The 14,323-nt window shown below is 51.0% G+C and overlaps 1 protein-coding gene across 2 annotated transcripts in view; it reads left to right on the forward strand.

The window, feature by feature from the left end:
* Window positions 1-14,323, forward strand: part of LOC138651021 (uncharacterized) — a 47,581-nt gene that overhangs the window by 261 nt on the left and 32,997 nt on the right. Inside the window, exons 1-2 of one of the 2 annotated variants that reach the window (XM_069740947.1) lie at window positions 6-136; window positions 4,585-4,678. In XM_069740947.1, the coding sequence (XP_069597048.1) occupies window positions 4,595-4,678 (84 nt within the window). In that variant the 5' untranslated portion in view covers window positions 6-136; window positions 4,585-4,594. Of the gene's footprint in view, window positions 1-5; window positions 137-4,584; window positions 4,679-14,323 lie in introns of those variants that run through there. The other variant, XM_069740948.1, reaches the window with a different exon arrangement.

The raw sequence follows: 14,323 nt of genomic DNA on the forward strand, positions 1-14,323 counted from the left end.
TGCGCGTCTTATGGGGAACTTCAGGACGGCGCTGTCACTAGTATGCAGCGGACTTAGGTTTACGTCACGTCCGCCCGCCCGCGACGGAAGTGCAGGGGCCGCCATCTTGGAATAGGGCATTTCCGAGAGGAGAAGGGTAAAGTATAGAAGGTCCCGTGGGGGGCGACCACCAGTGCGCCACGTGTTTGTGGAAAGCTTTGGGGGAATCGTGGTGGGCTGTCTGTGTGTTGTGCTCTGGGTTCTCTATGGGAGCCGAGCCTATGGTCTGGGGTCTGCACTGATCGTGGTAATGGTCTGTATTGCGAGGGTCTGAAGTAAATCAAGGTCTGGATTTCTTAGGGGGTCTTTTCTGAGAACTGTTTTTATGAAGTGTAGCCAGGTATTTGTCTTATTACATGACTTTTAGACCAACTCGCTTCCTCCATATTCAGTGCCTGTCTGTAGGGCGTCACAACCAGCTGATCGCCTGCAGCGGTGTCATTTTGTATGAACAGAATTCTCATCTTCTTATGCTCAGACAATATACTGCAGCCGAACAGCAGCCACTGATTGGCTGTGGCACCTAAGGCTCCTTTCACACTAGCGTCGGAATCTCCCCGTCGCAATGCGTCGGGCAGAGATTCCGACGCTAGCGTTTAGCGCATTGCACAATGGAGGCAGCGGATGCATTTTTCCGGCGCATCCGCTGCCCCATTGTAAGGTGCAGGGAGTTGGGGGCGGAGTTCCGGCCGCGCATGCGCGGTCGGAAAAAGCGGTCCGTCAGGAGAAGAAAACGTTACATGTAGCGTTTTTTTCTCCCGACGGTCCGCAAAAGCACGACGCATCCGTCGCTCGATGGATGCGACGTGTGGCAATCCGTCGCAAATGCGTCATCAATGCAAGTCTATGGGGAAAAAACGCATCCTGCAAGCACTTTTGCAGGATGCGTTTTTTCTGCAAAACGACGCATTGTGACGGATTGCAGAAAACGCTAGTGTGAAAGTAGCCTTAGCCGGATGTTGGTCCCAGCAGACCGACGGGGGACACATTACTGAGTATGGAGGAGCAGTTCGGTCCAGAAGGTGAACAGCAATTTACTTTATAGTCTTTTTCTCCTCCCTGAGCCCATTAGTAAGGAGTTTACTGCAGTGAACAACCCCTTTAAGTACAATAGCATCACACCGACAGGTTAGAATAGATACAATCGAGATATATATATACACACACACACACACACACACACACACACACACACACACACACACACACACACACACACACACACACACACACACACGTAACTACAAATGTATGGGCCCCAGTGCGAACTTTCAAATGGGCCCCCTCTGCCAAAATATTTTCAACCCAAATCCACATCCTGCCCATGATTCTGCCCCATCTGTCTCCACATTCTGCCCCATCTGACTCCACATTCTGCCCCATCTGTCTCCACATTCTGCCCCACCTGTCTCCACATTCTGCTCCACCTGACTCCACATTCTGCCCCATCTGTCTCCACATTCTGCCCCACCTGTCTCCACATTCTGCCCCATCTGACTCCACATTCTGCCCCATCTGACTCCACATTCTGCCCCATCTGTCTCCACATTCTGCCCCACCTGTCTCCACATTCTGCCCCATCTGACTCCACATTCTGCCCCATCTGTCTCCACATTCTGCCCCACCTGTCTCCACATTCTGCCCCATCTGACTCCACATTCTGCCCCATCTGTCTCCACATCTCACCGGAACAGCAGGAACCGGAAATCTGCTGCTGGCTGATACCAGAGAACACGAGCTGCACACAACCAGGACTGGGCTGCTGCTGAGAGCTGAAGGACCCATGGTGACGTCATCGTCATGTGATCAGGAGGAGGAGCTGATAAATGGTGAAGGACCTATGATAATGATGACGTCACCACAAGTTCTTCAGCTCTTCCTTTCTAACAGTTCAGGTGTCGGCTGCTGGGTTGATGTGTGCGCTCGGCAGGTCAGGTGGAGGGCAGGTCTGTCTTTTGCAGTGCGGGAGGAATCACCTGCGCGGCAACAGTTTTGAACTTTTTGCTGATGTCGGCGTGCATCTGACCTCCCGGGCCCCTGACTCCACCGGGCCCGGTCGCAGTGGCGACTGCTGCGACCGTGGTAGTTACGCCCCTGTATATATACACAGACACACTTATGTGTCGTGTGCTGTAAATTCACAGCAGGAGCCAACAGGAGAAGAGATGGATTACATGCAGTATATTCACATAGAATATGTAGATATATAGATGTGTGTGACAAATACAATTAGTACAGTGTGTGTGCAGCTTACTGTACATGTATTTAATTAATAAAAGATTATTTTTTGGAAAAAAATGGCGTGGGCTCCCTCTCAATTTTCATAACCAGCAGAGGGAAAGCTGATGGCTGGGGGTCGATGGTTATAGCCAGGGAAGGAGGTAATACCCATGCAGCTTCCCAGGCTGTTAATATCAGCTCACAGCTGTATATTTAGTCTTTACTGGCTATTAAAATGGGGGACCTGCCCAAAAAAATGACAAAGGGTCCCCCTATAGTTAATAACCAGCAAAGGCTATGCAGACAGCTGCAGGCTGATATTAACCCCTTCATGACCAGGGGATTTTTCGTTTTTCCGTGTTCGTTTTTCGCTCCCCTCCTTCCCAGAGCCATAACTTTTTTATTTTTCCGTCAATTTGGCCATGTGAGGGCTTATTTTTTGCGGGACGAGTTGTACTTTTGAACGACATCATTGGTTTTAGCATGTCGTGTACTAGAAAACGGGAAAAAAATTCCAAGTGCGGTGAAATTGCAAAAAAAGTGCAATCCCACACTTGTTTTTTGTTTGGCTTTTTTGCTAGGTTCACTAAATGCTAAAACTGACCTGCCATTATGATTCTCCAGGTCATTACGAGTTCATAGACACCAAACATGACTAGGTTATTTTTTATCTAAGTGGTGAAAAAAAATTCCAAACTTTGCTAAAAAAAAAAAAAAAATTGCGCCATTTTTCGTGATCTGGGGTCGGTTGAGGGCTTATTTTTTGCGTGCCGAGATGACGTTTTTAATGATAGCATTTCGGTGCAGATACGTTCTTTTGATCGCCCGTTATTGCATTTTAATGCAATGTCGCGGCGACCAAAAAAACGTAATTCTGGCGTTTCGAATTTTTTTCCCGCTACGCTGTTTAGCGATCAGGTTAATACTTTTTTTTAATTGATAGATCGGGCGATTCTGAGCGCGGCGATACCAAATATGCGTAGATTTGATATTTTTTTTATTGATTTATTTTGATTGGGGCGAAAGGGGGGTGATTTAAACTTTTATGTTTTTTTTTATTTTTTTCACATTTTTTTAAACTTTTTTTTTTTACTTTTGCAATGCTTCAATAGCCTCCATGAGAGGCTAGAAGCAGGCATAGCACGATCGGCTCTGCTACATAGCAGCGATCTGCTGATCGCTGCTATGTAGCAGAATTGCACGTGTGCTGTGAGCGCCGACCACAGGGTGGCGCTCACAGCGACGGGCAATCAGTAACCATAGAGGTCTCAAGGACCTCTATGGTTACCATTCACAAGCATCGCCGACCCCCGATCATGTGACGGGGGTCGGCGATGACGTCATTTCCGGCCGCCAGGCCGGAAGCGGTAGTTAAATGCCGCTGTCTGCGTTTGACAGCGGCATTTAACTAGTTAATAGGTGCGGGCAGATCGCGATTCTGCCCGCGCCTATTACGGGCACATGTCAGCTGTTCAAAACAGCTGACATGTCCCGGCTTTGGTGCGGGCTCACCGCGGAGCCCTGCATCAAAGCAGGGGAGCCGGCATCGGACGGTATAGTACGTCCGATGCCGGTAAGGGGTTAATAACCTAGGAAGGGGTTATGGATACTGTCCTCCCTGGCTAAAAACATCAGCTCTCAGCTGCCCCAGAAAAGGTGCATCTCTAAGATGTGCCAATTCCGGCACTAAGCCTCGCTCTTCCCACTTTCCCTGTAGCGGTGGCAAGTGTTGTGATAGTTGGGGGGGTTGATGTCACCTTTGTATTGTCAGGTGACATCAAGCCCTGAGGTTAGTAGTGGAAAGGCATCAATAAGACGCCTCCATTTTTAACCCCATAGTCGCATTGTAAGAAAACACAGACACCCAGAAAAAAGTCCTTTAATTGAAAGAAGACAAAGACTTCTTTAATATTCTTAATTAATCCATACTTACGACCTCGCCCATTCCCCCGATGCCCTTGTCTTCTGCAAAAGAGTTAAAAAAACAAACAAAAAACAACAATATTCCTCACCCTTCTCCAGAGATGCTGCTAATCCATTTGTCCCACAACGGGTCCAGCTCTGCTACATCTAGATGGCAAGCTGCATGGTTGCATGATGCGGCAATACAGCCTGTCATCCAGCAGAGACGCTGAGCACCGTGTGCTCAGTGTCTTTCTGTGAACTCCTATTACCTATCTGACGGCACCACGAGGCGGTTACATTGTGCAACAAACCTACATGTGACTGTACCCCGAGTGTTGTCTGCTCTGGCATCACATGTGTAAACTACCGGTCATTTGTAGCCAGGCCCGTCTCACCAGGATCTTGTCACTTATTTTCCAGGTTTTCTACTATGGAGCAAATTGTTGTCCAGGATCTTGAGTTTTTGTATGAAGAAATCAGTTCTACTGTGAGGATCGAAAGTGCACCCGATGTGGTACAGTATGCCGTTTTCATGTCCGGTCTTACCCTTTCCCATGGTGCACATTTATAACTCCGTGTCCTCCACATAGGAGCTCCGCTTGTGTCATAATGTACAGCCGGCACTGGAAATTACCCCAAGGGGGTAGAAATAGTGACATTTACGTGGTCACTGTTGTTTTAGAAAACTTTCCACAAATGACTATGCTCAATAAAATAGAAGACACTTTCTCCTTCGCCTCATTGGGGGACACAGACCATGGGTGTATGCTGCTGCCACCAGGAGGCTGACACTAAGTAATACAAAGAAAAAGTTAGCTCCTCCCCTGCAGTATACACCCTCCTGCTGGCTCCCAGCTCCTCCCCTGCAGTATACACCCTCCTGCTGGCTCCCAGCTCCTCCCCTGCAGTATACACCCCCCTGCTGGCTCTCAGCTCCTCCCCTGCAGTATACACCCTCCTGCTGGCTCCCAGCTCCTCCCCTGCAGTATACACCCTCCTGCTGGCTCCCAGCTCCTCCCCTGCAGTATACACCTCCTGCTGGCTCTCAGCTCCTCCCCTGCAGTATACACCTCCTGCTGGCTCTCAGCTCCTCCCCTGCAGTATACACCTCCTGCTGGCTCTCAGCTCCTCCCCTGCAGTATACACCCTCCTGCTGGCTCTCAGCTCCTCCCCTGCAGTATACACCTCCTGCTGGCTCTCAGCTGCTCCCCTGCAGTATACACCTCCTGCTGGCTCTCAGCTCCTCCCCTGCAGTATACAGCCTCCTGCTGGCTCTCAGCTCCTCCCCTGCAGTATATACCCTCCTGCTGGCTCTCAGCTCCTCCCCTGCAGTATACACCCTCCTGCTGGCTCTCGGCTCCTCCCCTGCAGTATACACCTCCTGCTGGCTCTCAGCTCCTCCCCTGCAGTATACACCCTCCTGCTGGCTCTCAGCTCCTCCCCTGCAGTATACACCCTCCTGCTGGCTCTCAGCTCCTCCCCTGCAGTATACACCCTCCTGCTGGCTCTCAGCTCCTCCCCTGCAGTATACACCCTCCTGCTGGCTCTCAGCTCCTCCCCTGCAGTATACACCCTCCTGCTGGCTCTCAGCTCCTCCCCTGCAGTATACACCTCCTGCTGGCTCTCAGCTCCTCCCCTGCAGTATACACCCTCCTGCTGGCTCTCAGCTCCTCCCCTGCAGTATACACCCTCCTGCTGGCTCTCAGCTCCTCCCCTGCAGTATACACCTCCTGCTGGCTCTCAGCTCCTCCCCTGCAGTATACACCCTCCTGCTGGCTCTCAGCTCCTCCCCTGCAGTATACACCCTCCTGCTGGCTCTCAGCTCCTCCCCTGCAGTATACACCCTCCTGCTGGCTCTCAGCTCCTCCCCTGCAGTATACACCTCCTGCTGGCTCTCAGCTCCTCCCCTGCAGTATACACCCTCCTGCTGGCTCTCAGCTCCTCCCCTGCAGTATACACCCTCCTGCTGGCTCTCAGCTCCTCCCCTGCAGTATATACCCTCCTGCTGGCTCTCAGCTCCTCCCCTGCAGTATACACCCTCCTGCTGGCTCTCGGCTCCTCCCCTGCAGTATACACCTCCTGCTGGCTCTCAGCTCCTCCCCTGCAGTATACACCCTCCTGCTGGCTCTCAGCTCCTCCCCTGCAGTATACACCCTCCTGCTGGCTCTCAGCTCCTCCCCTGCAGTATACACCCTCCTGCTGGCTCTCAGCTCCTCCCCTGCAGTATACACCCTCCTGCTGGCTCTCAGCTCCTCCCCTGCAGTATACACCCTCCTGCTGGCTCTCAGCTCCTCCCCTGCAGTATACACCTCCTGCTGGCTCTCAGCTCCTCCCCTGCAGTATACACCCTCCTGCTGGCTCTCAGCTCCTCCCCTGCAGTATACACCCTCCTGCTGGCTCTCAGCTCCTCCCCTGCAGTATACACCTCCTGCTGGCTCTTAGCTCCTCCCCTGCAGTATACACCTCCTGCTGGCTCTCAGCTCCTCCCCTGCAGTATACACCTCCTGCTGGCTCTCAGCTCCTCCCCTGCAGTATACACCTCCTGCTGGCTCTCAGCTCCTCCCCTGCAGTATACACCTCCTGCTGGCTCTCAGCTCCTCCCCTGCAGTATACACCTCCTGCTGGCCCCCAGCTAACCAGTTCTTGCTTAGTGTCCGTAGGAGGCACACGGACGGGTCTGCTATTCAGACCCAAAGAACTCTTTTTTACCGTTTTTTACTTTTTACTACGGTCGAATGGGGCGACGGATTCTTTCATGTTCCGATCTCCTCGAACCATCAACAGGCGAACACGGGAGTTTCACCTCTCCGTATCCTCTCCTGCGACGTGGGAAGCCACTGCCTGAGCTGATTTTAGGGGCGACGGGCCCCTTCATGGGCACCGATCTCCCCCTCCCTTATCAGACGAGCACTGGAGTTTCACCTTCAGTATCCTCTTCTGCAGCCAGGCCTATTGCCGGACATTCAGCCCTGTCCACCAGGTTTTACCCTCGGCTGTACAGAGGCACCTTCCAGCGTGGCGTCCGAGCAGCCCCCACTGCATCACCACTGAAAAAGCGGATGATGGAAGGAGGCAGACGGTTCCTCTCCACCCCTCTTCTGCAGGGATGGTGGATGGAGGCTCCCCAACCCTGCACCGTCCTATCTACCCGGGCACAGCTCCTACCTGCAGCATCTGCCACCCCCTCCATATTGGGGTAAGTGCTCCGTGAGATTTGGGTTTTCCGGCGGTCAGAGGAGGGCTCCATAGCGACTGGGTCCCCACAGAGCTTCGCGGCACTTTTCCCCTCAGTCTGCGGGTGCGCGCCGGCCGAAGCCATAAATTTAGTCCCCGGCTTCGGCCCTGTTTAGGCTGCATCCCGGGAAGCCCCGCCCACCGCTTGCTCCCTTCTAGCGGCTCCGCCCCCCTATTCAGGCGCTTCTCGTTCCAGACGAGATCTCGGCGGCCATCTTCTTCCTCCTCCATTGCGGTCACTATTTCTTCTGGAGGGGGCTGCGGCCGGCGGTTTTTCAGCGCTGAAGTCAGCGCTATTCCAGACGGGGGACTCAGAACCTGAGTAAGATGAATCGCCCCAATATCCCCCCCTCCCCCCGGCACGCATCCCGGCAGCATTAAGGGACTAGCTTTCCCTGTTTTTTATATACTTAAGGCTGCAATCTCTGGTGCTCCTGCAACTACAGAATGTATAGTACAGTGTGCAGGCTTGCAAACAGAGAGCTGTGAGTTCCCAGCAATGAAGCTCTGGTGACTCGTTCCCTGGTGACTCGTTCCCTGGTGACTCGTTCCCTGGTGACTCGTTCCCTGGTGACTGGTTCCCTGGTGACTGGTTCCCTGGTGACTCGTTCCCTGGTGACTGGTTCCCTGGTGACTGGTTCCCTGGTGACTGGTTCCCTGGTGACTCGTTCCCTGGTGACTCGTTCCCTGGTGACTCGTTCCCTGGTGACTGGTTCCCTGGTGACTGGTTCCCTGGTGACTGGTTCCCTGGTGACTGGTTCCCTGGTGACTGGTTCCCTGGTGACTGGTTCCCTGGTGACTCGTTCCCTGGTGACTCGTTCCCTGGTGACTGGTTCCCTGGTGACTGGTTCCCTGGTGACTCGTTCCCTGGTGACTCGTTCCCTGGTGACTCGTTCCCTGGTGACTCGTTCCCTGGTGACTGGTTCCCTGGTGACTCATTCCCTGGTATTTAATACTCTGCCCGGTAGTCGCTGGGCCCATAGGTGCATCCCCAGCTCTCCATGCCTTTTTATTAAACCCAGGACCAGCATTCCCTGGTCTTAAGGGTCCCCTAGTTTTAAAAGGGTCACATCCCCAGCATTCTCTGCTCTGCCAGAAGCCGGTCTCCTTTTCCTTAGTACTAAATCAGGCCAGTATGCCCTGGTCTTAAAGGCACAGGGCCAGTAGGCACTGGTCTTAAAGGCACATGGCAAGTATGCCCTCGTCTTAAAGGCACATGACCAGCATCCCTGGTCTTAAAGGAGCATGACCAGCATTCTTGTTCTTAAAGGCACATTACCAGCTTTGCTGGTCTTTAAGGCACTTGTTCCAACATTCCTTTCATGACCAGTATTCCTGGTCTTAAAGGCACGTGACCAGCATGCCCTGGTCTTATAGACTCGTGACCAGTATCCCCTGGTCTTAAAGACACGTGTCCAGTATACCCTGGTCTTAAAGGCACATGACCAGTATGCCCTTGTCTTAAAGGCACGTGACCAGTATTTCCTGGTCTTAAAGGCACATGACCAGTATGCCCTGGTCTTAAAGGCACGTGACCAGTATCCCCTGGTCTTAAACGCTATAACCAGTAGGCCCTGGTCTTAAAGGCACATGACCATTATGCCCTGGACTTAAAGGCTCAGGACCAGTACGCCCTGGTCTTAAACGCAAATGACCAGCATACCCTGGTTTTAAGGGCACATGACCATTATCTCCTGGATTTCAGCATGCCCTGCTTTTAAAGGCACATGAACAGTATGTCATCTTACAAAAGGCACAAGACCAGTATTCCCTGGTCTTAAAGGCTCAGGGCCAGTAACCCCTAGCCTTAACGGCGCATGACCAGTATTTAGTGGTCTTAAGGGCACATCATCTATCCTAAGCTGGTCACCCTAACTGAGCTCTGGAGCACTCACATGCTCCCTCTCCTACAATGGGAGCCTTCGGCTAGCAGGGGCCCAAGTATTCTAGAAAAACGTACAGGTTCTAGAAAATCTCCATCAAGATTTGACGGTGATGCACTGGAAGACCTCTAAGTAGGATACCATACCTGGTCGGAATTTTATGGGCGACGGGTCCCTTAAAGGGCTCCGATTTCCCCCCACACCTTCAAGAGACGAGCACACGGAGTGTCGCCTCCATGTATCTTCTTCTGCATCCAGGTCTATCGCCACAACCTGCCCTGTCCACTCGGAAACCTCAATTCTGGGGATGTGGCGTCCACATTTGTGGCGTCCCAACAAGGAGGTTTCCCCCCCTTTGTATCAGATGCAAGAAAGTGGACGATTCCTCTCCACTTCCCTGTTAAGAAGATGGTGGATCGAGGTTTTTCCTTATTTTCTTCTCTGCACGACGATGGCAGAGACCTGCTGGTTACAGTCCCGCATTCTGTCACTTGGCAGACTCGCCGGGCAGAATTTCTTGCGGTATTCCTACCAGTATCCTGGCCGGTGTATCATCAATTAAGATTCCACAGACAGTCGGATAGCAAATCTAGTTCGTTCCGTCTTGTGGTTTCGGGTTCAGCGCTCTACCCTTCCTTAGCCGCATGGGTTGCTTGACCAAAGGGAGAGAATGAAAGTCTCCGGGTCCCAGACCTTATCTACTTCGTTCCACAGTATAGCTGGCCAATCAGATCTTCTGAGCGGGAGACTAGCAAGGGATCGTATCTCTTCTTCAGGCTCAACCAGCAGTGGAAGCATTGGCCAGGACAGTCTAGATCTAAGGGATCTTGGTTCCAAAATGGAGGGAATGAAAAGTATCTCCATTCCTGGACCCCAAACTTCTAACAACCTTTAACAGGGCCCTTTCATTTTTCGGATGGAGTTCCTCCGCTCAGCCACTACTTCAACAGAGAAACGTGGTTGTTTTCTGGCATCCATCGTCATTCGGGATTCTTACCCTCACATACCTATTTCTCCTCTCTACTATAATCTCTTCGCCTTTCCATTCGCGAACAGTATTTTCACGACCTGGCCCTTCTGCCTGGCTACGACACCAGAGTGGTCGCAAGGGTCATGACGGTTGTCATGTTCTTCTTGCACCTTAGAAGCATGGTCGTCCTTCCTCTATTTGGTCGACTTTGTAGCCGCTCTCCTAGGACTACGCTGAGTCGTCCATATCACTTGCAATTACCTCTCTATTGGGCTAGCAGCTAAACTTAGACAAGTTTTTTTCCTCATTCTCAGCCCAGCAGATCCTCTTTGAGGATGATCCTGCCCAAGAAGGATGGTTATTCTCTCTCGGGTCTAGGTCGTGGCCCTTCTACAGGGAGCTTGCGCACTCGATCTCTCATTCCCTCGGTTCTTTCAATTCACTAGGAGGGTTCTGAGGGAAAGGACGTCTACGGAAGCAGTTTCCTTCGCTGTGCTCGTTTTCTGCAAGTCAATCAGGCTCTCAAAGGGTAGTCTCTGAGCTCCTTTCTCTTCCAGAGCCTTCTCCTGGCCCAAGGGCTATTGGGAGATACCATTGCCAGTTTTCTTCTCCCGATCATCTCTCTGTAGAACCGAACGGTACGGCTATTCCTTCAGCAGGCCCTCTGCCTTCTGGCGGGTCTTCAGTTGGATAATGCCTCGGCTGTGCCCCAAGTTAGCCATCTAGCAAGTACCCTCAGTCAAGCGCCATGGCTAAGGTACCTCGCACTCTCTGATGGGCCGAGTTCTATCTTCGGTGATCTCAACAGTACATTCCCTGGAGTAGTACACTGGGCGGCAGACATATTCAGCCGTCCGGGGTTTTTCCTCAAGTGAGTGGGAACTTCACTCGGAAATCTTCCATCGGACCTGCCTTCACTGGAGTACTCCAGAGGTAGTTCGGATGGCGTCCAAGCTGAACGCCAATGTACTCCAGTTCATGGTTTGGCCTCGCGATCCAGGACCATTGCAGTGCATGATCTATTCTTCCATGGTACCAATTTCCATAACCCCTCTTCCACTACGTCTGAAACCTTTTCGGAAGCGGGTAGGGCCCCAGTGATCCCGGGAGACCCGCACTGACCATGTCAGGTTTTTTTCTCGCTTGCGGTACTAGTATTTTTCCGGCTTATTGTCTCAAGCTGGAAATATGGTCTTTCTTGCAGGCCTCAACCTGTAGTTCTTCCCTACCACGTACCGTTAAATCCGTGGGACCTTAATGGTCTTGGGCATCTTACAGTGGACTCCTTTTCTGATCCGGATAGACTTTTCTATCAGGGAGGGTCTCTCCCCTTCTTTCTCTGCGTTCTTGTCCTCCTGATGAGTCTTCAGATCTCGACGCTCTGTTCTTTATCTTTTTTCCTTATTACCTTCAAGGCAAGGTTGCCCTCTAGCCATCCTATTCCCTCGTTGCCAAGGGGTATTATATCTCCACTGTTGCAGGGGCATCGTCCTCTCATCTCCTTCGGCTCTAGTCCACAAAGCGGAATGGGTTCTCCATAATCTGGAAGAAGCGAGTGCTCCGAGTGGGTACGTATCGAGGACGATGTCCTTCCAAAGGTTGGACATTTTACTCGGGTTTTTCGATGGTAAGTAGGCTTCCTGACGGTCGCAGGAAGGGTTTAGCCGTTTTTCTTCGGCGAGGTTAGCCTGGTGGATTCTTTTCTCCATCCAGGAGTGCTTTCGCGCTAGATGCCAGCCTATCTCCCTGTCTGAGGGCTCTAGGCGCCAGACGTCGGCAAGCACGACCGCAGGCTTGCGAATTTCTCCAGGCCGCATGCATTCTTGAAGCACTATATTTCACTCACTTCCACAGATGTGAGTCTGGGCAGGTGGACTTTGCAGGCCGCGGTGGCGCACTTGTAAGTAGCGGCTACACGGCCTGAAGTGATGTTGTCCCCACCCAGGGACTGCTTTGGGACGTCCTATGGTCTGTGTCCCCCAATGAGGCGAAGGAGAAATAGGGATTTTTGTGTACTCACCGTAAAATCCTTTTCTCCGAGCCATTCATTGGGGGACACAGCTCCCACCCTATTATTAGCTTATGCTTTGTTTTTATCTTTTGATATGTTATACTCTTATATATAATGTGACATGCTTTACGCTTATATGTCGTTATTGATCTCCTACTGCTTTTGCACCGAACTGGTTAGCTGGGAGCCAGCAGGAGGGTGTATACTGCAGGGGAGGAGCTAACTTTTTCTTTGTATTACTTAGTGTCAGCCTCCTGGTGGCAGCAGCATACACCCATGGTCTGTGTCCCCCAATGAATGGCTCGGAGAAAAGGATTTTACGGTGAGTACACAAAAATCCCTATTTGTAATGCATCTTATCAGAGAGATATGCTTTGTTCTCCACTTATGAGCCACTTCTATCCTTCTGCCTACTGAACTCATCCATTCACAACTGGGGAATTCCTTCTTGGTTAAAGCAAAACAGACCCTCCCCATTCACTGAGAGATCAGATTACAGCTGCCTATTGATGTCTATGAAGGAAGGAGGAGTACTCTGCACAATCAGAGGCCAGGTAGAGAGGCAGGCTGATCCTGCTGCAACTTATAAGAAATGGTGCTGAATTCACAGCCACACAGCTCAGTAATGCTTCAGTTGCAATCACAATGATTTAACCCCCATTTACAAACATTCTGCTGTTTGCCATAAACCAATGAAATGGATATATTGTCTTGAACTATTTACATTGTAACAAGGTTTCTTCTAATTTATAACAAAATGCCACTTTTACTGACTACTGAATTCCCAGAATTATTCACATCCTTCATGACATGCATCTTCACTACTTAGAGCCTCTCTGGCTGTTATAACCTGCTGCAAACATGATCCATAGTCAGACAACCGCTTCTGGCAGTGTTCCTTAGAAATATTAGCCCATTCCTCATGGACAATGGCCTTCAGCTCACTAATATTCTTAGGTTTGTGTGATGCAACTGCAAATCCTATCAAGTATTTTTTTTATGAGAGTCAATTCGGGTGAGTGACAGACGTTGAAAAATCTACCAGGACGTTTTCTGAAACCAAATATTGTGGTATGCTTGGGATCGTTGTCCAGTTGGAAGGTCCAATGACACTCAAACTTTAGCCTCCTCAAGGGAGGTATGAAGATTCCTCCTAAGGTTTCTTGATATCTGATTAAATCGATCTTTACTGCTTCATTGTTGGCATCACCAAGCCAATGCTATGTGTCATTGTAGGCATCATTGCGCCAGCATGCTTATCTGTAGGCATCACTGGTCACCACAACGCTTCACTGTAGGTGTTAATGAGCCACCACCATGCTTCACTGTAGGCAGGATATTCTTTTCAATGTATGCTTCATCCTTCCTCCTCCAGACATACCGCTTATCCGTAGGCCCAAGAAGTTCCAGTTTTGTTTCTGTTCTCTATAAAGGCACGGATGATTGACCTCGTGGAGACCAAAACATCTAACACCGCGGAGACACCATCACGTGTTTCTCAACGCAGTGATCCAGAACACTGCCCCCAAATATGCAAATGCAAGTAGACGAGCTGCGGAGACACCATCACATGTTTCTCAACGCAGGCAGTGAATAGCCAGGCCTTTCCCCGGGAAGGAACAACCAAGGGAAGGGCAGCATCCAATAAAGGAAAAAATCCAATAAAGGAAAACCACCTATGCCAAGCATGGTATCCATCCACAGACAGCTGTTTCGGGGTTTTTGCCCCTCATCAGTGTGGAGTAGGAAACTGGCTATCAGGAGCAGTGCCTAGTAGAAAGTCTATAAAGGCACTGATGATTGACCTCGTGGAGACCAAAACATCCAACACCGCGGAGACACCATCACGTGTTTCTCAACGCAGTGATCCAGAACACTGCCCCCAAATATGCAAATGCAAGTAGAGGAGCTGCGGAGACACCATCACATGTTTCTCAACTCAGGCAGTGAATAGCCAGGCCTTTCCCCGGGAAGGAACAACCAAGGGAAGGACAGCATCCAATAAAGGAAAACATCCAATAAAGGAAAACCACCTATGCCAAGCATGGTATCCATCCACAG

This window comes from Ranitomeya imitator, chromosome 10 (genome assembly GCF_032444005.1).
Source record: "Ranitomeya imitator isolate aRanImi1 chromosome 10, aRanImi1.pri, whole genome shotgun sequence".
Classification (NCBI taxonomy): domain Eukaryota; kingdom Metazoa; phylum Chordata; class Amphibia; order Anura; family Dendrobatidae; genus Ranitomeya; species Ranitomeya imitator.